Source organism: Myodes glareolus, chromosome 8 (genome assembly GCF_982192425.1).
Source record: "Myodes glareolus chromosome 8, mMyoGla1.1, whole genome shotgun sequence".
NCBI lineage: Eukaryota > Metazoa > Chordata > Mammalia > Rodentia > Cricetidae > Myodes > Myodes glareolus.
The window spans coordinates 74,653,547-74,677,247 of NC_142033.1; the positions used below are offsets into that span (position 1 = coordinate 74,653,547).

Here is a 23,701-nt window from a genome sequence, read left to right on the forward strand (position 1 = left end):
GTCATTCATCCAATAAGAAGCTAGAGCTAATGGGCCAAGCAGTGATTTAATTAACACAGTTTCTGTGTGATTATTTTGGTTCTGGGTGGCTGGGATGAACAAGCAGAGAGCAGCCGGGAACCAACAAGCAACCTCCTTCTAACACTCACCAAGCCACTTCCCCAGCCCATAGTTTTTTAGAAGACTAATGATGGCAGCAAAAATTTACATATAAACACCATGACTGCTGAGACCCTAAGAGCTCCACAGCACTAGGTAGTGGACACAATTGGTTAAGAGACAGATCTTATTAAACTGATTCCACGAGGGTCCAAGAGGTGTTTTGTTTTTAATTTTAAAAATACTTTTTGTTTAACACAGTATCTCACACAGCCCAGGCTGGCCTCAAGCTCTACAGCTGAGGGTAACTTTGAACATCTAATTATCTTGTCGGCACCTCCCAAGTCCCAGGATTACAGGCATGCATGTCATGCCTGGCTTCAAGAGGTTTATTAGAAAGACCAAAGCATGATACAAAATGATGAATGACAGTAACCATATTCTATCAGTCAAGCATCACTTGGCATTATGAAACTGTCCAGTAGGAAGCCCTGGGTTTTCCATTCCTAATAGGCTTCCTGAAGAACCTCCAATCCAGAACCTAACAAGAAGTCATTCCACAGACTGGCTTAGAAAGCTCTGCTATTCTTACCCATGTCAGGTTAGATAGTGGGCAACAACTCTCCTAAGAACAAGGTGAATTTCCAAACTGATTTAAGAGGGAAACAAATGCACAGTCTGTGTTTGAGGTTCCAGAGAAGCTCCTGAAAGAACTGGTCAAAGAAGAGGTCCAAGGCAGGAACTCAACTGCAGAAATCTCTCATTACTTCTTCCTGCCACCTCTCTCCTTGAGGGCTAAGTGGATGACAGCACCACTGGCCATGTTGTAGTAAGCCAGGGAGTTGGAATCCTTGATGAAAATGCCCTGGAAAACAGACAAACATCTTAGCTGTGCCACCTGTCTTTGACCACATCAATGAAGCCTCACACAGTTGAGCTTAGCTGTTAATATTCTAGATGTCAGCAATATGGAGACTTAAGGGAAGGCCAGTTCTGGATTACAGAACTTTGGTTTCTTCTAGAACACTTTTTCCTTCCTTCCTTTTCTTCCTTTCATTTCCCTTCCTTCCTTCCTTTCAGCTGATATTGACAAACATAAGGGACCTTCATCAACATCTGGTTCAATTTTCAACTCCCCAAGATGTCAGCCACGACCAAGTCCACAAACAGTCAACTTCTCAGGTCATAAGACCTTTAGTGATTACCTAATTCAACACCCTCATTTTACAGAGGAGGAGATGAAGCCCCAGAAGACCTGGAATACCTCCTCTGCAGAGAGAGCCAGGCTAAGATCGTATTACTGGCCTGGTCCCCACCCAGTTCGGACAGGTTTTTAGACCCCACATTAGGCTGTGCTGTTAGGTCCAGCACTGTCAGGTTCACCTGTCCCAGCAGTCCAGCTGTATCATTTCTAGGATGGGCTCAGATGGCCACATCCAGGTCTCTCCCCATCTACTTTGTAACAGGAGATTGTTTCTAGGATGAGAGAGATGCTGGAACTTAAGGAGCAAGACCGGGGTTACCCTGGCTTACTTCATATTGTAGTTTTTGTTTCCCTGCAGGCATGCCTGTGGCTTCATGAATCTTCACTTTGATGACAGAAACCTGTGGGACCAAAGAAAAGCCACGCTCATTCCGTTGCTAAAACCAGCTGGAAACATCTGACCTAATCTATTGGCTCTCAAGCACCTATACCAATTAGGAGTGACAATACATACCTGGTCTGTGAGTGGGAGAGTGAAGACCAGTCCCTGTCCATTCAGCTTCCATTCTGTCTTATCCTGCATGTTGGGTACCTGCACTTTGATGGACACTGGACCCTGCAAAATAGAGTACTCATTTTGCCCGGAGAGCTCCAAGCCAACCAGGAACTATGCTCTGCTAACAGTGGCCCATCCAAACAATGACTCCTGTCCCTCTGGCCTCATTTACTACTGCTGCTACTTGTGACACATTACACAAGGCTTCATTTCTTTATTTTTGGTTTTTAGACAGGGTTTCATATCTAGCCCAGGCTGGCCTCAATCCTCCTGTTCTGAGATTTTAAGGGTATACTACCATGCTCAGTTTCCTTTCCTTTCCCTTCCTTAAATAGACCCATTTTGTTTTCTAGTTAATTTGGAACTAAGGTGAAAATATTCTGCAACCCCAAGGACAAGTAGGATAAAGAATGTGGTCTGAAGTACTGGGCTCACAACTCAGCTCCAGAGTGGACAAGATGCCTGAGCTCAACGCAGCTGTTGAGAACACTAAACAGAAGACAGTCTGATCCTTTGGTAGGTGCTCAAGAAATAGACCTTAGTCTTAGAAAAACAATTATGTCCAATTTACAGGGCAAATCTAATGGGAGCCGGGACTCACTGACGCCTAACAACTTTCCTAGGGATTAGCAGTGCCAAGGTAGGATCCTTGGTCCAGAATGTCAAGCAGAATCCTACCCTAACAGGCAGCCTTCCCAGGGCTGGGGTAGAACTAATTTTTTTAAAAAATGATTTATTTTTATTTTATGTGCATTGGTATTTTGCCTGCCTGTATGTCTGTATGTGAGTGTCAAATCTTGGAATTACAGACAGTTGTGAGCTGCTACTGTGGGTGGTGTGAATTGAACCCAGGTCCTCTAGAGTGCTTTCAACCACTGAGTCATCTCTCCAGCCCCAGGGGTAGAACTGAATTTAAGAGCCATGCCTAGAACTTCCTCCAGCTAGTTTAGTGTTCCTTCACTAAACTTCACTTAGGTGATATTGTCTTGTCATCTCCACACTGCCCTCTACAAGACTCTATACTATCAGAACCACCACCACCACTAGAACTTTCTGTCCCCCGAGCTGTTGACCTCACGTTAAACACATACACAGAAGCTTCCTCTGGCTGACCTACATCCCAGAAGCTAACAGCAAGAGAGTAGATCATAGCTGAAGACTGGGCAACCCACGATGCTGCACATAATTCAGGGAAGAGGCAGCATTCTAGATCACAGACCTTGTTCCTACGCAGGAACTCTTCCTCAGGCATGAGGCTGTCCTCAGTCTTTAGTTTCTTGGATGGAGGCTCATCTTCCATAGGAGGTGGGGGGTGTACAGGAGGCATTGGGGCTGGGGCTGGGACTGGAGCCACAGGTGGGGCAGGCACAAAGGCTGCAAAGACATGGTACAGCGCCCAATGAGTACAGAGGGGTGCAGAGACCCAGGAGGCAGGATTGGGGAGATTTTTTAAAGGCTTTACTCCTTAGAGGTATGAAATGCCCTGTCTTGGTAAGTCTAGCACTCAGCAGGTTCCCTGGCAGGCAGCAGAGGACTAGAGGCAGGGCAAGATCAGCCAGACCATAGTCAACTGTCAGGCCTGTCAAGGACCTGATCACCAGATGCAGACACACTAGCTATGCCATTTCAGTATCTTGTCTCCCTCAATAACTATGGCTCCTAGATCCCAGTTTAGATTTCCTCTGGATGGATACCCAGTAGGAATAGCTGCCATTAACACCAACCATGGTTCTGTGGATTGATCTAACAGATAGGAAAGCAACACTCAGACTGACCTGTTGGCACAATCATGGGAGGTGGGCGGGGTGCCATGATGGGAGGTGCAGCAGGAGGCATAGGTACCACGTTGATCCTGGGTGCATGAATGATGGGTGGCATGGGGGCGATCACTGAGCCTGGAGGCAGCCGGACCACAGATGCCATGGGTGGCCGGGGCATGACAGGTACTGCAGATACAACAGTGGTACGAACTGGAGGCGGCATCTGAGTGTGGGAGGACACCCATAAGTCAGTCACAGAAAACCAAGGCTCAGGTTCAAGTGCACAACAACTGGCCACACAAGACGGAGGTTGGACAACTTGGACTCTGCTTATCACTGAGACTGAAGTCTCACATCAGGCCCATGTTAACAACTCACTGCTGAGAGTTCCAGGATAATATTTTGTCCACTTGGGGCTTGGCGGTTCAGATTCAACCAGCTCCTCATGGCAGACAGTACCAATAAAGAGGTTGACCTTGACATAATCTCCTGGATACAGGCCACCAGTTCTCAAAGACCCATGAAGCCCACAGCCCTTCTTTGCCTCAAATCTGTTTTGTCACTCAGCTCACTCCCTATTGTAATTTCCTTTGCAGTGGAAGACAAAGCTACAAGTTTCTACTTTCAAGTTAACAAACTAGCATTCAGGCCATACACTAAAACAATTGCCCTTCGCAGAAATCATCCCACCCTAAGGACCAAAGTTTAAAACACTTGATCACAGGGTGGCTTCTGACTCACTGCAGGTGGCCGGGGCACTGATGTGATCGGAGGTGCTGAGCTGGGGATATTGGTGGCTGACGATGGAGGTGGTGGCTGCTGGGGAATTTCATTAGGCTTGCTAGGGCCAATTTTCTCCTTTGTGTCGTCTTCTGGCACCAGGCCCTTGGCCTTGTGGATAGCCTCAATCTGCTCCTGGAGGGTGATGTTGGCCTGGGCAGCCTGCTGGGTCCGGGCCATGCTACCTGAATGGCCATCCCAAGTCACCTGCATGAGAAAGCAAAGACACAGTTTGTCAGAACTCTTGGAACTGAGCCCACATATGGGAGACAGAGGGCAGGAAAGGCATTAAGACTCTTTGGAACAGTACCTTTTCCTCTGGCTTCTGGATCTCCTCTTCACCAATCTTCTTACCAATAGCTGTTTCTTCTACCCCAAAGATGTCAGTACGGCGCTCAGCCAACTGCTTTAAGCTGCTCTCAATATCCAGACCTGTACACAATAGAACAGAGAGAAAGGGAAGCTAAAGCTGGTGGCCCTCTGACAAGTCAGCAGCTTTCTGGGAATGTAGCGTGGAGGTTGGATACACAGCACTGGCTGCTGTCAGCTCCAATAAGACACTCTCATCCTCTTGGATGAGAGTCTTGGGAGGGTTGCCAGAGAAGGAGTAATCCTAAGGAACTGGTGCTTATCCAATCCTTACTAACAGGATTAAAGACCCAGTCCCTAGCCCTCGGCAGCCTCCTTCCTATCCTGTTGTCTTTTTATTTTTAAAGGTTCTATGTAGTGCTGGCCGTCCTAGAATTCTCCATGTAGACCATGTTGGCCTCACACTCACAAAGATCCACCTGTCTCTGTCTACAGAATGCTGAGTTTAAATGTATGCACCTCCATGAAGCCCTAGCCTGCTGCTTTGGCAGTAAGACTTGTGAGTGTCACTCAAGAAGAGAATTTCAATTACAAGTCTGTCCAAGATAGCAAAAGACTAAGTATCCCTCCCAGCTATTGCCAGTATTTTGTTACAGGGTATCAACAGGCAGTACCAGCCTCTGGAGAATTCAGTGTACTGGAAAATAAAGATTTCTTTTGCATTATCATTGGCTGCACCTATTTCCCAAACTCTCACTGACCTCAAGCTTTCTGTGTCTACATAAGCAAGCTATGGGATGGGATCCTCCACTTCACCTGGTGCATAAACCTCATCATCACTCTGTTTCTCTCGGATGGAGCGATCTCGCTGCTCCAGCCAACGGGGGTCAAGAAGCCCAATACGCATGTGTTCTTGCATTTTGCTGGCAGGAATCTTCTCCCCAGTGATGGGGGATACAAGATACTCATCAGGAGCAGGAGCTGGAGGAAGGGGCTTGGAAGCTAAGAGAAAACAGAAGTGTCTAAGTGAGAATTCTGGATGGTAACTCAAGTTAAGAATGTGGTGTATTCAAAGGTCATTCACTGAAAACATCCATTCAGTGCCACCTTCACATCAGAAACCCGAAACTGGAGAGGACTACATTGTGTTTCCCACCATGAGGCTTGTAACATAGGGGTCACCTCAAGTCCTAGAAACAGCCCATCTGGCTAAATTACAGCTATACCTATTTTAAAATAATTTGTTAAGTCTCTATACATTAATATGGTGAATAAATCATATAATATTCTGTGAATAAGGAACATGCCAGAATGTAACAAATTGTTTTTAACTTTGAAGAAAAAAAAAAAAGAAAGAAATAGCCCCATCTGAAGAACACACAAGACCATACAGGACTTTCTTTAGCAGCACAAGGTCTGGGAGGCAGGCCCTACCTTTGGGATCATAGTCCTTTCGCACAATGACTTGGTCTGGAGTTGGGGGCAGAGGTGGAGGCATGGGTGTCTCTGGGGGTGGAGGCACTTTCTGTCCTTCTTCTTCATCATCTGAACCCTGAAAAGCAAGGCAGTGGCACAACCTAGGAGATGAAAGGCTGCTTTCCCAAAGCTCAAGACCATGGCAACTCTCAGGGTGCCAATGAGCCTTGGCCTCTGCCAGCCAGCATCCATGTGCTAAGCCTTCTGGGGCAGCTGAGGTCAACTGGCAGCAAGCCAAGCTGTTTCCTCACAACATGAATGGAAGCATCAGGGACCATGGTGCTAACACTCCTCCCAGGCATTTCCAGTGGCTGGCACCAGGCGATCCCAAGAGGCCAAAGGCACTTAACACACAGAAGAGGAATACAGGGGCCAAGTTAGTACTCAATGGTAGCTGCTTCCAGAGCAATGCTGGGAGGGAGAAAAAATGTCAATTCCCACAGACACTGGGGCCCTTTCTTCTCAAGCAGTACACAGATTCTTTCAGAGTGGGGAAAGCAGCTTGGCTCAGGACTCTGTGCCTACTTGGAGGGCCATGCTGGAAGAGGGTAGAAATCTCTGAAAGGACATGTAGGCTACATTTAGACAGGTTAGGGAACTAGTGATCTTTTAGGCCTAAGTGCTAGAAAGGCATCAAAGCATAGGGTAATATGACTCCCTAACAGGGTTGGTGGAGGGTGTAGGTTGGGAGCAGGAATGCTGAGCCAAAGGGAAAGCAACAGACTACACAAGGCTGGCACAGCTTTCAGATCTTTCCTATGAACTGTCTTTGTTGCTGGAGCTGGAAAGATGTGTTGGGCTGCCTGGGTTTAAACAGCAGCAGTCAGCCTGGCCTTCTCCAGAGCTCACCATCTTTTGAGCCTTGAAGAATGGAACCTTGGACGAGGAGAGCATCACCCAACCTCTTGGACTTCAGGAGAAAGGTAGGCTAAAACCACCTGGGAATTTACCTCATCCATGTCCTGTACTTGAGTATCCTGGTCCAGCTGGGAAGGAGGCTCTTCAGCCTTTTCCTGCTTCTCATCCTCCTCATCAGATTCAACCTCCATCTCCACCTCCTCGCTTTCCCCAAACTTCTCATAGCGCTCTTGAATGAGGATTCGGGCTCCCAGTTCCTCTGGTGTTGTTGGGGGTGGGAAGTTTCCTAAAAGGGGTAAGCCAGGGTCAATGGCATTCTGAGTTGGCATTGTGGCAAACACCTTTGACGCCAACACTTGGCTGAGGCAAGCTGACTTTCTGCGAGTTTATAATCAGCCTAGTTTACAAGGTGAGTTCTAGGACAACCAGGACTACATTGAGACTCTGTGTGATGATTATTCTTGGTTGTCAACTTGACTACATCTAGAATCAACCAAAATCCTGTGAAGGGTTTTTCTGATTGACCATTTTAGGTGGGAAGACACAACCTAAATCTGGGCTGCACCTGGTGGTAACCTGTATAAAAGGACATGAAAGAAAGAAGATTTTGCTTTTTGCCTGCTTGTCCTCATTCTTGATGGAAAGTTTGCCTATCCTGCTGCTGAGGCATTCTTTCCCTAGTCAGGATTCCAGTGAGACTGAAGACCAGCTGAGACATCCAGCGTCCTAGACTTTCTATCAGAGACAGCCATTGTTGGACTAGCTAGACCACAGGCTCTAAGTCACTCTAATAAATCCAGATAGATAGACAGATAGACAGACAGACAGACAGATGAGAGAGAGAGAGAGAGAACGATTCATTATATCGGTTCCTCTAGAAAACCCTGATTAATATGTCATCTCCTAATAAATAAATAAATAAACAAACAAACAAACAAACAAACAAGAAAAGGCATTCCTTGTCTTGTGAGCACCCCAAAGGTTAGGGAATTGTCTGATTTTATTATCTGCAGAGGACATCAGAGTCTAACATAGTAACCAGCTGTTGAATTGCATTTAACTTGGGCAAATGAACAATGTTTCCTCTTCTGAAACACAGGGAAACAACACACTAATAAAGTCCTGTGCCTGGTTCTGTTGCTCACTTGGAGCACCAGACTTCCTGGCTTCCACATGAAGGCACTCTCCTCCAAGACCTACCTTGCTCATTAGGTTGGAAATCCACTGTCTCCACCACTACAAAATCATGCCAGTCAATCTGAGCATAGGCCACTCGCTCCTTCTCTTTCTCTTCTTCTTCCTTCTTCCTCTCACGTTCCTGGAATTTGGCCCATTCTACTCGGTAGCACACCTATAGAATTAGGAAATAGCAAGATACCTCTTATGAGGCTTCAGGGCTTCACCTTCAGACCAAGAGGCAACTATATTCACAAGGGGAAAACTTCCAGTGTTCCATCAGAGCTGGCAAAGGCCTCTGCACTCACAGCAGCAAACTCTTGCAGCAAATGTGCATGAAAACCTGGTTAAGTGGTACTGTAAGCCTTGTCAAGAGCTAGTGGCTGCAAGTGTCATACGCTCTAGGGGGAACCTATTACCTTTTTTTATTCTTTTGCAAGATGGTCATGTTGTTAAGTGTTCATGATTAGTTCTCAGAAGAGAAACCTCTTATTAAACTTTGTGGCAGTTAATGCAGGCACTGGTCAAAGGCCAAGGGTAAGTGAAAGTGGTATAGAGCCCTAAAGAGGACATTCATACTACTCCTTCCAAGGCTCAGTGGACATTTGTAGAAGAGGAAGTAGAAAGAACGTAAGACCCAGAAGATGGGGAAATGTACAGCAAAAAGACATCTTCTGGACATAACAAAGCCATTGTACTCATGAACTCACAGTAGCTGTGGTTACCTGCAAAATACTGGACCTATCAGCGGTGCAATACAAATGGAGGAAGGGCATTCCTCCCTGAGGGACTACTGGCAATTAAGGGTGGTTTAAGTAAAGCTATCATTTTCTTCAGTGGTGCAGTTGCTGGTGAATTGGCCTCGTTCCAGTAAATAATCTCTTATCCCATGTAAGCAACTCCAATAAACACATCAGGATCACACAAAAAGACGACAAGAAAGGAGGGGACCTTATTGAAAAAGGGTTTCAGTGGAAGAGGCAGGGGAAATGAAAGAATAAGGGTTGGATGAAGATATCTAAAAATTATAGAAGTGTATATGAAACTATCAAAGATTTTTTTTGGGGGGGAGGCTTTTTTTTTTTTTTTTTTTTGAGACAGAGTCTTACTCTGTAGCCCCTGAGTGGCCTTTAACTTGTTCTGGGATAAGTGGTGAGACACTATATCTGTCAAAACATTTTTAAAAATTAAAAAGAAAAGAAACCCTTCAAAAGAAAATCTTCAAAAGCAGCGACAATCTAAGTGTCTGAGAAGCAGTCACCTCACAGTTAAAACCAAACAGCACCACCCAATATGCCTGCTCAACTGTGAGAACCTGGTGACTTCAGAAGGCATCTACCATCTCTCACCCGGCGATTTGCTCGGGAAGTTTCTGCCTAAAGTAGGGAACAGAAACTTGCTAAACTTCTAATTGGCCTTCGTAGTCATCACAAGGCTTTTCTTCTCAGCACTCTACAACTAGGTTCAAGCTGACTGACTATCCCTTACCTGAGATGTTTTGGGAACTGAAGTGTGTCTAATTTCGGAATATTTGTATTCACATGTTGAATGAGATGAGCCAGGGATAGAACCCATGCCTAGCCTGAAGGTCATTACATTCCATACACACCTCATACACATGGCCTGAAGGTTAGAGAAGGTCAACCTGTACTGCCTCAAAGATGGTTTCTAAACAAAACCAAAACCCACACAAAGAACCTGATACGTTGGTACCTGGTAGAAGGAAATCCTGTGTTTACCTGGTCCAAAACTTCTCGGGGATTTTCAGCTTCTTTCTTGAGCTTTGCAAATAAGCCTTTGGGTGGAATCAAGATCTGAAAGAGAATTAGAGTAACTGTCAGTATATCACAATATAAACAAAGAAAGCAGCCTTACCGGGACCATCACAGAACATAAGAGATAGATTCTTAGCCTCAATTCCAACTCTCCATGTCAAGAGTGTACAAATTATTTAACAGCTAGAACTTATATTTCCTTCTCCAAATGTTGACACCACTACTTTAGAGAAGGCCATTTCCATGATTCCCAGTAAAGCATGCAAGCCACTGGCAGGTTATCTAGAACAGGCTACATTATGGCTGCTGAAATGACACTGCTGTGCTCCTATCATTTTGAAAATGTCATTCAGTCCTCTCTACTGTCCTGTTCAAGACTGTAATCACCTCCTCCCTACTTCCCAGAATTTCCAACCCCTGCCTTCTGATCTAGAATATCTATCTCCATCTGAAACACGTAAGACACTTCACTTGTATTCTCCTTCCAACTAAAAAACTCCATGAAGACAGAATTCTGTCTTCTCACTACTCATTACCCAATGTGTAACATGCATTTACCGAGGACACCGACTGCCTTTATTCTAACAACCATTCCAATTGTCCCAGCAGTATCTACTTCCACTCATAAAGCAGCACAATTTTACCTTGCTCCCCTTATACCTTTATCCCTAGAATCTACCTGCTATAACAGCTTTCCATGAGTAGACATCAGTGCCTTCAATTATGAGTTAATACCAATATCCAAATTTAGAGAAGAGAAAAAAGTAACAAAATAGAGACTAAGGATTTCTAACTATGGAAGAAGCTCAAATTGAACCCAGGCCTTACTTAGAACTGATACTATGGGGCTAAAGAGATGGCATGCAGCTAAGAGCAGTGTCTGTTCTTTAGAGGGCTTGAGCTCAATTCCTAGCATCCATATGGTAGCTCACAAACATCTATAACTCTAGTTCCAGGGGACCTGATGGTACCAGGCACATGAGTGGTGCAGAGATATACATGCAGGCAAAACACTCACACATGCAAACTAAAAATAAATAAAACAAATATAAAAATCCACGAAAGCCTAATACTGTGTTCTTAACTTTGGCTTTGAATTTCAGTTATTGTTCTACTAGCTTCTAGATTCTAAAGATACCTCCCCTCCCCCAAGACATGGTTTTTCTATGTAACAGTCCTAGCTGTCCAAGAACTAGCTCTTGTAGACCAGGCTGGCTTTGAACTCAGAGATCCACCTGCCTCTGCCTCCCGAGTACTGGGATTAAAGACGAGAGCCACCACCACCTGGCTACATTTTTATATTTTTAATTTTATATAGAGCTAGTCCTTAAAAATTCTTTCAACTTAGATCTTTAACACCATTTCTAAATATTAAGAACAGTTGTATAAACCATCCTACTAAAAAGGAAAACAAGAAAAATGTGCCATTGGTAATCATATACCAGTGAGTGTCCTTTGTAACCCATTAAAAATTGATTTCTAGGGCTGGAGAGATGACTCAGCGGTTAAGAGCACTGGCTGTTCTTCCAAAGGTCCTGAATTCAATTCCCAGAAACCACATGGTGGCTCACAACCATCCAGAATGAGATCTGGTGCCCTCTTCTGCCCTGCAGGTATACATGCAGACAGAACACTGTATACATATTAAATAAATATATCTTCAAAAGAAAAGAAAAAAGAAAAAAATTGATTTCTAAAGCAGAAAGTCTCTTAAAGAGCTCAGGCTGGGGGGCTGGAGAGATGGCTCAGAGGTTAAGAGCACTGACTGCTCTTCCAAAGATCCTGAGTTCAATTCTCAGCAACCACACGGTGGCTCACAGCCACCTATAAATGAGATCTGGTGCCCTCTTCTGGCATGCAAGCATACATGGAAGGAATGTTATATACATAATAAATCTTTAAAAATAAAGAGCTCAGGCTGGCCTAGAACTCCTGGTAATTCTCATGCTCCAATCTTCCTACAGCTGGCATTAAAAGTGTTAGTTACTATACCCAGCAAACTGATTAATTAATTTTAAATACCAGATTTCCATGTCAGATTCTGTTTTAAACACAATTTCAAAGTGGGACAGTGATGGTGCATGCCTTTAACGTCAACACTTGGGAGGAGGAAGAGGCAGGCAGATCTCTGTGAGTTCAAGACCAGTCTGGTCTAAAAAGAAAGTTCCAGGACAGCCAGGACTGTTACAGAGAAACTCTGTCTCAGAAAAAAAACAAAAACAAAAACAAAACAAAACAGTTTCAGTTTGTAACCCAGGCTACACATCACCAGGACCAAATGGGAATATGTTGTACATGTTTTCAATGTTAGTAAACTCATACTGAACTTTTCCTAGTATAAATTACTTCACTGGGTAAAAATAACAAAGGCTTGAATCTCAGCAACACTGCTTACTAGCTCAAGATTGTAGACATTCTGAAGACTTCGCATTTCATTCCTTTTTTAGTCTTTGTCCAGTACTTAATCCAGAGCAAAAATCAATTAATTAATTAATAGAATCCATGCTAGAACAGTAGCCCCATAAAATCATCTTTCTTAATCCATTTCTGCTTGTGAAAACCGGGGAAACACCACTAAGGTTTTTGAGGATTAAATTAAGTAATAGGAAGCGACTATAAAGAGCTTGCTTCTCAGGCCATACAGTAGACAAGTGAAACTGTAATACACCTGAAAGAACAGATGGCCACCTAATAACGCTTCATAAACAGGTCTCCTTAATAACAAGATTTAAAGAGATAGAGACTGAAGCTACTTTCGGGGGGGGGGGGTTTGTCTTTAATCCCAGGGATCTCTGAACTTGAGGCCAGATTTATCTACATAGTGACTTCAAGGTCAACTAGGTTAGAGTTACACAGTGAAATCCTGTTAAAAAACAAACAAAAAGCACAATAGAAATCAAGATTTAGAGTCTATGAGATGGCTCAGCAGGTAAAATCACATGCTATGCAAACCCGATGTACTAAGTTTGATCCTCAGTGGAAGGACAGCTGAAAGCTATTCTCTGACGCAAAGTGTGCTCCATGGAAAGACACACACACACACACACACACACACACACACACACACACACACACTACATTAAGCTGGGATTCACATTTGCCCAGATACCCCACAAAGCAGTGTCCTTGTTGACAGAAAGTGAATGCTGTACTCCCAGTGTGGAGACACTACCCTCTGCCCCAACCCAGCACCTTTGTATACTGCTCCACCAGCTTTGTGAAGTAGTTGAAGAGGCTGTGCTGCGGACGGAGAAAGTCAAACTGATAGTTGCGTTGCTCTTTCTGCATCAGCTGAGTCAGAAACTGGCGCCCATTCCTGGCCACAAACTGAGCTGTCAGCTTCACTACATCCAGGTCGAAGGCTGAGATGGAGGGGGGATCAGCGATGAATTCAAACTCAGGAGGGGGTTCCTTCGGTACTATGGTCTCTTGGATCACCTGGGCTTGGACCTAAGACAGGGTTGAATAAGAACAGAACAGAAGTAAACTAACTCTGCAGAATGGCCAAAGACTCCAATGTTTTATTAACTGAGCATCACTGGGACTTGCTATGAGAAGACTGGCACCCAAGAGCACTGGAGTCTCACCCAATTGTGCCTCAACTCTCAACTACTGCTTCTCTGCCCCCATCCTGAAATTAAAGGCCTAAAGAGGTGGCAAAAATACAAAGGAAATAGGCTGTAAAATCTAACTTAAGAGACTATACAATAAGACCCATGTGTTCTGTAGTAAATCCCATTGCATAAAGTACATCAATGACCTCCAAGAGAACCATGAGGCAGACAGAATAGAAACTGTGGCTATTTTTACAATGAGAAATTTAGGTCCTACAAGCAGCAATCAAAATGCAAGGTCTTCAAACACGACTTCAATTTTTCTCATGGCTAAACAAAAGGCTGCTTTTCCCACAAAAGTCTTGGAGTTGTGTAAAATGAAGAGACCAGGCCAGTTCTACACAGTAAACAAACTGCACTGGCACTTTCTCTCTTCACTGACATTCTTGATTGTCTCTAGTACTGGCTTCCACACTCCTGGGCCCCAGCACAAACTGGGTACTGGAACAGCCCAAACAAAAGGGAAGGAATGGCACAAGGCTACAACACCTCCTTTAGCTCATCTAGACCAAAATGTTATTCTCACACTACAACTAACTCACACCTTGAACTGAAAAATCATATTTGGACAAGCCTCAGCTTCATCATCTGTAAAACAGTTCTTCCACTGGGCTCTTCATGATCTGATCCCAGAGCACAGAGCTTGACCAATAAGTCCTCAAAAAGTGCTATGTACCATCAGTGATTCTGAAAGACAAGGGTAACTTTATTTCTGTCCCTGGTGATTGTGGAAAGAGAGCTAATTATGCCCACCAAGCTTGCTTCCTCCCTAACCCACAAAGAGGGGCTGTGTTCCAAACCTTCTGGGGCAGCTGTTGTTGGGTGGCTTGCTGCTGCTGCTGCATAACCTTGGGGATGGCAGCTGAGGGTTCCTGAGCCTTCCCCTCCTTAAACTCGCTGACCTTGTGGCGGTAGTAGGCATGGTAAGGGTCATTGGGATTTAAGAAGTTGAACTTGGGGTTGTTGATCTCATTCTGTCGGATCCTGGCTTCAAATTCAGGCCCATTTCTGTGGGGGGGAAATTAACACATCAAATGATGAATACCACAACCTTTGTGATGACTCAGATCCAAACCTCCATCTATATCAATATCTGTGCCACCACCCACTCACAAAACCAGTCTATCCCTGGTATATTGGAGCTCCTCATTTAGTATCTAGGAATTAGCAGTCAGTGCTATCTGCCAAAGTGGGCCTGGCCACTCCCACCAGTCATCCCTTAGCTCCTCAGCCACAACTAGCTGAACAATTGCTTTTTCCTTAGAACAAAACATTTTTGACTAAGGATGTGGCAGAAATGTAGAATGCTTGTCTAATATGTACAAGGCCCTGGATTTGGTTCCCAGCTCCACAAAAAACAAAAAACTCAAACAGCTAATATAAATGTTAATGACTTGCTCAAACACTGCTTAAAGTAACTTCATTTATTATTGGGAGGCCCACAGAGGAAATGTTTCTCTGTAAGGTTCATGAGGCTCTGCAAGATTTATATATTTTGTATATATACAGGATAAGGCCTTGTGTGATGGCTGAGTAGGTAAAGGTGCTTGCTGACAAGATGAACAACCTGAGTTTGATCTCCTGGTTCCACATAGAAAAAGGAAAAGAACTAACTCTCACAACTTGTGCTCTCATCCGTGTGTGTGTGCTTGTGCACATATGCACATATAGATATATATACCCACACAAAAGAAATGCAATCAATCCTCTAGAACAATGACAAAATGGGGAATTCAAATTTTTAGAGTCCCAGTAGGTATAACTCTAGCAGTCATAACTTTTTGGCTTTGATTTTTTGAGATATGGTCTCATATATACCAGGCTAAGAACTGGCCTTGAACCCCTGACTGCCTTTACCTTCCAGGTGCCACTAAGTGTGCCACCAAACCTAGTTCCAAGTGTCATACATATAACATCTGTGTCAGCTTAAACACACGCAGCTTTAAAAAGACACGGGATATAGATACCTTCAAGTTTCTGCTTCACTACTTAGTCTCACATAGAGCAAGGCTCCAAAGTATTCCTTGCTTTGATTTTCGCTTATGTAAAATATGACTAATATCACTTTCTCTATCTATCTCCAGGTATTATTGAAATTTGTTTAAGTAGTGTTTAAGGAAATGCTCAAGACTTTTTGAATACAGTGGCTTGCAAACAAAGGGGATAGTTACTACTATGTAGCCTAGAAGGGGCAGTTCCACCAATACTGAAGATAACTGGCCTCTTAGGAGGGGCTTCCACTGATTCTCGCCAGAACCCTACGTTCAGAGACACAATTAAGATACCAAGCCAGACTCCCAATTCCCATTGCTGCAGGGATTAGTGCCAGACAGCTCACATTCTTCAGACTGTCACACCCCTGGTCCTGTCAGTTAAACAGAGCAGAAGACAAGATACAGGTGACTTTATGGTTAAGATCAGCCACTACAGGGGCTGGAGAGATGGCTCAAAGGTTAAGAGCACTGGCTGCTCTTCCAGAAGTCCTGAGTTCAATTCCCAGCAACCATTTATAATAAGATCTGGTGTTTTTGGCATGCAGGAATACATGCAGAGAAAATACTGTATACATAATAAATAAATCTTTAAAACAAAACAAACAAAAAACAAAAGATCAGCCACCAAAACAATCTGTGACATCCATGGCAGACTGTGGAAAGCCAATACTCTAGCAAGTTCTGGTCACACCCTGCGGCTTGACTAATACCATGAGATCTCAATTGTGCATTAGTTCAACTAGAGCCTCATGCTTTAGAAAGAAGCATTTTCCTACCTCCCTATGTAATGTAAACCACACACAGCAGGATGAATACAGATTTGATTTAGATCCCACTAAATCAGGTCACCACGTCTGGAAAATGCCCAGGGAGACTAATGGCTTCTAGAAAAGGGGGTCTGGGTTGTCTCTTGCAGTGCTGCCTAAGCCATAGTCTCTACACATCAGGAAACAGTTAGAAAGATATAATGAGAAGGCAGATGTATTTATTCCAGGAAATTCCAGTGCTCTAAGTTGGCTTACTGCTAATTTTAGAATTAGATCTTCCAACATAAGGAATGGATTTCAGCAGAAAAGCCTGACTCTGACTCAGCCCAGCTGGCGGGGCTTTTTAAAGGTAATTTCCAGTTTAGCTTTTTGACAGAAAAATGCAGGTCTGGGAAGACCTACCTATAGAGAAAAGATTCCTTTTAACCAGATTTGGTTGCAGATACCCACTGCCTGCTCCTGAGTATCAGGTTTGGCAGAGCAGACCTAAATATAGCAGTTCTTTCCCAGAGCAAGATCCTGACCTGTCCCTTCATTTCAAAGTGTGATGTTATTTACAATTTCTGAGAGAGAGAGAGAGAGAGAGAGAGAGAGAGAGAGAGAGAGAATGAGAATGAATGCATATGCTCACTAGTGCTCACATGGAGACCAGAGGTTGACACTGGGCGACCTCTATCATTTTCTGCTGTGGGATAGTCCTTCTGTATGCTGTATGTGTTGTTCTCATTGGTTGGTAAATAAAGCTGCTTTGGCCTATGGCAAGGTAGGACATAGCAAGGAGGGAAATCCAAGCAGAGATATAGGAGAAGGGTGGAGTCTGGGAGATGACAGTCACCAGTCACCAGTCAGCCAGCCAGCCAGCCAGCCAGCCGCTGAGGAAACAAGACATGCATTTATAAGTAAAATTAAGCCTCTGAGTGCTTATTTGGGAACTGGCAGGCAGGAGAGAAACCTCCGATTACAATTTTCCATCTTATTTTTTTGTGACAGGGTCTTGTATTGAGCCTGGAGCTCACCATTATGGTTTGGCAGGCTGGCCAGTTAGTAGGCCCCAAGAATTTGCCTATCTTTACCTACCAGGGTTGGGGTTACAATCATCCACACACAGAGACACACATACCACACTTTTATGTGGTGCTAGAGAGTCAAACTCAAGTCCTAATACTGTACAGCAAGCATTCTACCCACCGAGCCATCCCAAGTTCACATTTATAATGTCTACAAAAGTGACTGCCATGGTTAAAAATCCATCTTATAAACACGGTGGGGTTTTTACACTAGAGATAGAATTCATATCTTTGTACATAAAACTATACACTCACTCCATTACTAAGCTACACAATCAACCCTTTTATTTCTTCCTTTCTTTCTCTATCTACCTATCTACCCACCCACCCACCCATCCATCCATCCATCCATCCATCCATCCATCTATCTATCTCTATTTTGGAGTTTGAGACAGAGTTACACTTTAGCTTTGGAGTCTGTCCTCTGTAGACCAGGCTGGCCTCAAACTCACAGAGATCTGCCTGCCTCTGCCTCCCAAGTGCTGGGATTACAGGCATGAGCCACCACCACCCAGCTAACCTTTTTATTTTTTACATCTATTTTTTTTTTAAGACAAGATCTTGGCCTTGGTTGACCTGAAGCTCACATTGTTAACCAGGCTGGCCTTGAACTCACAGAGACCCACTTGCCTCTGCCTCACATAATTAGGGGACTTGAAGGAATCCATCTTGCTTTCCTTTTCCAAAAACATAGTTTGTGTCTGTGTGTGATTACTCAGATTCTCTGGTTGTGAGTTGCCTGACATGGGTGCTGGGAAACAAACTCAGGTCCTCTGTAGGAGCAGAAAGTGGTCCCAATGTCTGAGCCACTTCTCCAGCTCCTATTTCCTTTTTTTGAAATAGAGCTCACCACGTAGCCAGGCTAGTTTCCAAATCCTCGCTACCACCGGGATTACAGTTGTGCATCACTGTAACAGTGATGGTTTTTTCTTTTTAAGAGAACTCAGATAGTCGTGCTTTTCTGTCTATGGCAGCAGAGCACGACACAATTATTGCAAAGTCACTTGCATACATGTGTGCACACAGCCTGTGGATACCAGAGGTTGATATGCTATTAGGTGTCTATCATTTCCCACCTTATTTAAACTTATCTATATATTTATTTTAGATAGTGTCTGATAGTGTCTAACTGGCCTGAAATGCTACTAGGATGGCCTGAAACTCAGTGACTGACCTGCCTCTGCCTTCAGAGTGCATCAACACACGGGCCCCACTTTAATTTTTGAGGCAAGGGACAAGGTCTCTCACTGAATCTGAAGCACAATGATTTGATAGACTTCCAGGCCAGCAAGCTCCAGGAATCTGCCAGTCTCCATTATCCAGTACTGAGGTTACCAGAAGTACGTATTGCTAAATCTTGCTTTTACATGGGTGCCAGAAATACAAACTCAAGTTCTTGTACTTTCATGACAGGCACTTTACTGAACTGAGCCATCTCCCCAGCCCTTAACATTTTTTCTTTTAATGCTCTCTTAGCCACCAATGTTTCACATGGGATTTTCTTCTAAAGAAACCATCTAAGAAGAAAAGACAATGTTCTAACTTTTCTTACAGTTTCACTGACCAAGTGGAAACAGTGGAAACAATCTCAAGAAAACAAAGTGTCAGGGCTGGAGAGATGGCTCAGTGGTTAAGAGCATTGCCTGCTCTTCCAAAGGTCCTGAGTTCAATTCCCAGCAACCACATGGTGGCTCACAACCATCTGTAATAAGATCTGGTGCCCTCTTCTGGCATGCAGGTGTACATGCAGGAAGAACACTGTATAGATAATAACAAACCTTAAAAAAAAAAAAAAAGTCTCAACACCCTGCATTCCTCTTTATAGAAAGTATCCAAGTATTCAGCATGAGGGATATCATAGAGTAATGTAGGAAATGTTTACAATTTAGCATGCAAAGAAAATCAAGACATAATAGTATTTGTGCTAGTATTACCATATCCAAAAAAAGGATGCTAAGAGTAGAAGGAAACAGGAAAAGGTGACAACAGCTGGCCTGACAGTAAGATTGCACCAAAAACGGCAAAGGCATTAATGTTGCTATGAATCATTAGCCAACTAAACATAATTAATTCCCAATGTCCCAATCTTAGGGCAGTTTTTAGGTGAAAAATCTAAGTTAGTGACATAATCTCTCATGGAGTGGACACTGCGAAAGATGTCAAACAATCTCTTTTGATGTTTTACTTGAGTAGGAAGTTGAGAAAGAAACACCTATTAAATGATACAAGGTGACAGAGATGTTGCCTCAGCGGAGTGACTATGAATGTGGGCCTAACAAGCACATGCCTCTGGACACTGTTCAGGGCCAAGTAGTGCTCACATAAGAAGTAGAATAGTTCAAGAAAAGTTTGAAATCCAGACAGACTGTGAAATCACTTCATTTTTAAGTGTGGTAATAGGAATTTTTAAAAAAGATTCTAAGGACAAACAAAACATCTGTAAACTGGATATATCTGTGGGTTGCCAAAAAAAAAAAAAAATACTCTACAAATGCCCTAAGCCAGGGGATGTGGCCTTTGGAGTCAAAGTGGGCCTAAAGAAGATTACATCTAAGGATGTAGCATGAAGAGGTTGGGGAAAAGCCTGATCAATTTCCACCCTGCCCAGAAAGATTAACTAAGTGTTTAGAACATAACTGAGCTTTACTCAGTCCTATCACCTGCAAGTGATCATGTAAGGCTCCTTACACAAGGAGAATGATCAACTCTGCCTTCTATCTCCTCTGGTCAGCAGCCCAAACACAGCATACACATCATCAGGGAAAAGAAGCCACCAGGAATTCCCACAGGCTTGTTTTGGAAGCTAAAACTCCTGGTGACTATATAGTTGGGTATGGTTCTCACTGTGGTTACTGCTGGGGCACATCAAAGACACCAGTCCTGCTTATTGCCCACCTTAATACCCTACTGGGGTTTTGGAGGAACTAACAAGCCTAAGCCAGAGTCTCGAAAAAGAAAAACATAAAAACAAAAAAACATGCTGCTTTTGTGCTGACTCAAAAACCCTTTGTTATTATTTTCCCCAACCCACTGTGCAGAAGCAGCTGTTACCTGGCCACAAAACTGGCAGTCTTGTCAACGATATTCCTGACCTCTGGAGGAGGGTAAATAATCCCGACCACTGGCTTGGAAGGGGTGGATTCCTCCTTTGATGTTGCTTCTTCTTCAACTGGCTGTTAAAACAAAAGAAAAGATGTTCAAATTCCTGGTTTGGCTTAGCCTATCATAAACCAGCTTCTAGTATTTCTCTAAGACACGGCTGACTATAGTCTTTGTCCTGCAGACTTCTTATATATATTTATGCGGCCATTCCTAAGAGCTAGGAAAAAATAATGGCTTTCTGGCTCCCCTTTAGACAGGCAGACTGGTGTAATCAGATACACAATTTTTTTTTTTTCTTATTTGCTGACTTAGGGCTGAAACTTGGAGCCTTACACATGCTAAACAAGGAACTGATTATATTCTTAGCCTCTAAATCTGCATTTTTACCCAATGTCCATGTGATTCAGATTCACGGATGTTGACCACATCTAAGAAACCAAACTTCAGAATCCAAAAGGCCATGTCTTTAGCCCTGAAACTAGTATTGTGTCTTGCATAGAATACTTAATGACTGTCTGCCAAAGAGCAGCTCAGTAGTTTAATGTGTTTACCCTGCATGAGGTCCTAGGTTCTATACTTAACATAAACAGAAATAAAGGAGAGAAAAGAAAAAAGTCTAGCTGATAGATCAATTTCTGTCTTAATTGTGCATTTTCTTTATCCACCAATTCCATAAACCTAGCCACTGTTAAATACATAAATGGTTTGTGGAGTTTCAATGGAATTCGACACCAACGGTTCTTTAATGTTTTATCCAGCAGCTTCTTCTTCCTCTCAGTTAAGAGTTGAGCTCTCATCTAAAAAAACTGAGATTCCCTCCATCCTCATGTTCCTTTGGGCTGCTGCCTTCCCCTTGTTCTTCCTCTGGCAGCTGAACATTCCAAGTTTCTATTTCATCTCCTATTTAGTTCTTATTTACTTCAAGTATTTCATTCATTCATTCATTCATTCATTTATTTAGTTATTTATTTGGTTTTTGAGACAGGGTTTCTCTGTGCAGCCCTGATTGTTCTGGAACTCACTTTGTAAACCAAGCTGGCCTCAAACTCACAGAGATCTGCCTGTCTCTGCTTCCTGATTGCTCAATTCAAATATTCTTGGCAGCTGCGGGAGACTTGTCTTCTGTCTTCTACATTTTAACTCTTAGCCTATACACTGGAAACCTCTAAACCAGCAGTTCTCAACCTGTGGAACTCGAATCCTTTGGGAGTTGAACGTTCCTTTCTTTCACAGGAGTTGTCTAAGACCATCCTACATATCAGATATTTACGATTAATAAGAGTGGCAAAATGCAGTTATGAAGTAGCAACAAAAATGACTTCACGGTTTGGAGTCATAACACAAAGACCTACATTAAAGGGCTGCAGCATTAGGAAGGCCAAAAATCACTGCTATAAACATATGGTTTATAATTTCTTCTCAGTATTCTCACTGTCTTCAGTCAGACACTCTTGAGAACTATGTTCTACATTTCCTTTCCCCACTTTCGGCTGAAAAATCCTGCCTACATCGATCTCCCAGGTAAGTCTTGAATACCACCAAACTTTAGACCCAACAGACTCCTGGGTACTTTCCTCTCCAAACTGCGAATGGTTTTCCAGGCCTCCTGAGCCTCCCTAATACATCAAAAACAAAGTACACCCCAGGCACTGAGGATCCTGATGACAACCTTGGAAGTGTTCTTACTCCCAAACTCCAGACAACAGGAACAACAAACTTGTGCCTGGCCCCCAGACAGAATCAGGATTCTAGAACATCACTTTGGCTGGAGAGCCTATGCCAACAGCCATTCTGGAACAGATATTTGCCCATCCCTCAGACCCTCAGTGTCTTTGGGATACCGTTAACTGTTTCTCTTCCCTCTCTTTACAGCACTGTAAGTCTACATTTCTGAAACACAAATGTCACTATCCAGCCTACACTATCTCTTGCTGTCTTCATAGACAGGTCCAAATCCTACCATCATTATCCCAAATTTGCACTTGAGTCACACTTGCTCATGTACCTTTGAGAAAAGAGGGAGCATCTGACTCTACCGTGGTGCTTTTGTAACTATTATTTGGTATCACCTTGTCTGTTATTCCCCAGTGTCGATGAAAATACACAAGCACACAAATACGTAAACGTTTGGAGAAAGGACATGGGCCTCATTTGTCATATTTGGGATTGTATTTAGTCAGCACTGCTTGCCTCTCACTCCTGAGGACTTTCCTCACATTGATTTCCCCTCTGCTCCAGCAAGCAGTGCTGGTTAAATTCATGGCTTATTGGTATTCAACCTAACTGCAAGTATTTACCCACATACTTCCGCCTCAGCAGTCTGTTAGCTTTTGGGTCTCAACCTGTAGTCCAAGCTAGCCTTCAGTTCATGATCCTCCTGTCTCAGACTTACAAATGCCGGGAATACTGACGTGTGTCATGTGCCCAGCCTTGAGAGCTTTTAAAGGCTGCCTGACATTTTATTATTTACACCGACACAGAAAATAAACATTGAGTGTTTATGCATGCCTGTACTTTCACTAGTCTGGGCTCTCTCTTAAGGCAGGGGTTACGCCTCATCCGTTCTCCAATGATGAAGACTGGAACCTTGTCCGGCTTAGGAAAAGCACCTCGTAGGTGTTTGGGAAAAACGTGAAAGACGTAAGGCAATCTAGGAAATTAGCGATTACTGGACAAAGGCTGAGCGACCGACAGGCCCAATGCTTCTCACATCTGAACGAAACACCTTGGGATCGGGTTAAAAATAAGGTGTAGAGTGGAGGCTTCGTGATTCTAATAAGCCCCCAGGTGAAGCGAAGCGTAGGCTGCAAGTCCGCAAGCTTCTTTGAGAATTCCGGTTCTAGGGAGCTTTTTGGGACCAGAAGGCAACGCAGCGCGTTGACTCCTGGGACTTGCAGTCCCTCCACGTCCTGCAGGGCTGCCTGAGCTTCCAGCAGGAGTGCCGTAGCGCCCGCGCGGGAGGGGAGGGACGAGGCCTACACCGAGGCTGCGGGCTGAGGAGCATGGGGCGCGGTACCTGTTTGGGCTCAGTAGCAACTGGCGGCGGCGGAGGCACCGCCTGCACGGGTCCGGCCGGCATGACTGCGACGCTCAGAGCTGCCAGTCCGCCTCAGGGTGACAACCGGTACGGCGGTAAGGTTAAGCTCTCCACACGAAGGCTACAA

General features: G+C 43.9%; 1 protein-coding gene across 1 annotated transcript; it reads right to left on the bottom strand.

The window, feature by feature from the left end:
• Positions 1 to 309: 309 nt before the first annotated feature.
• Positions 310 to 23,694, bottom strand: Sf3a1 (splicing factor 3a subunit 1). Its single transcript, XM_048449947.3, has 16 exons — positions 23,554 to 23,694; positions 20,487 to 20,608; positions 14,408 to 14,615; positions 13,186 to 13,443; positions 9,958 to 10,032; positions 8,243 to 8,393; positions 7,135 to 7,328; positions 6,143 to 6,260; positions 5,525 to 5,710; positions 4,710 to 4,831; positions 4,361 to 4,606; positions 3,635 to 3,842; positions 3,079 to 3,233; positions 1,818 to 1,919; positions 1,633 to 1,704; positions 310 to 964 (listed from the first exon to the last, which is right to left on the bottom strand). Exons 1-16 carry the CDS (start codon positions 23,614 to 23,616, stop codon positions 863 to 865), a joined length of 2,382 nt encoding a protein of 793 aa, XP_048305904.1. The 5' UTR covers positions 23,617 to 23,694; the 3' UTR covers positions 310 to 862.
• Between the last annotated feature and the right edge of the window lie 7 nt (positions 23,695 to 23,701).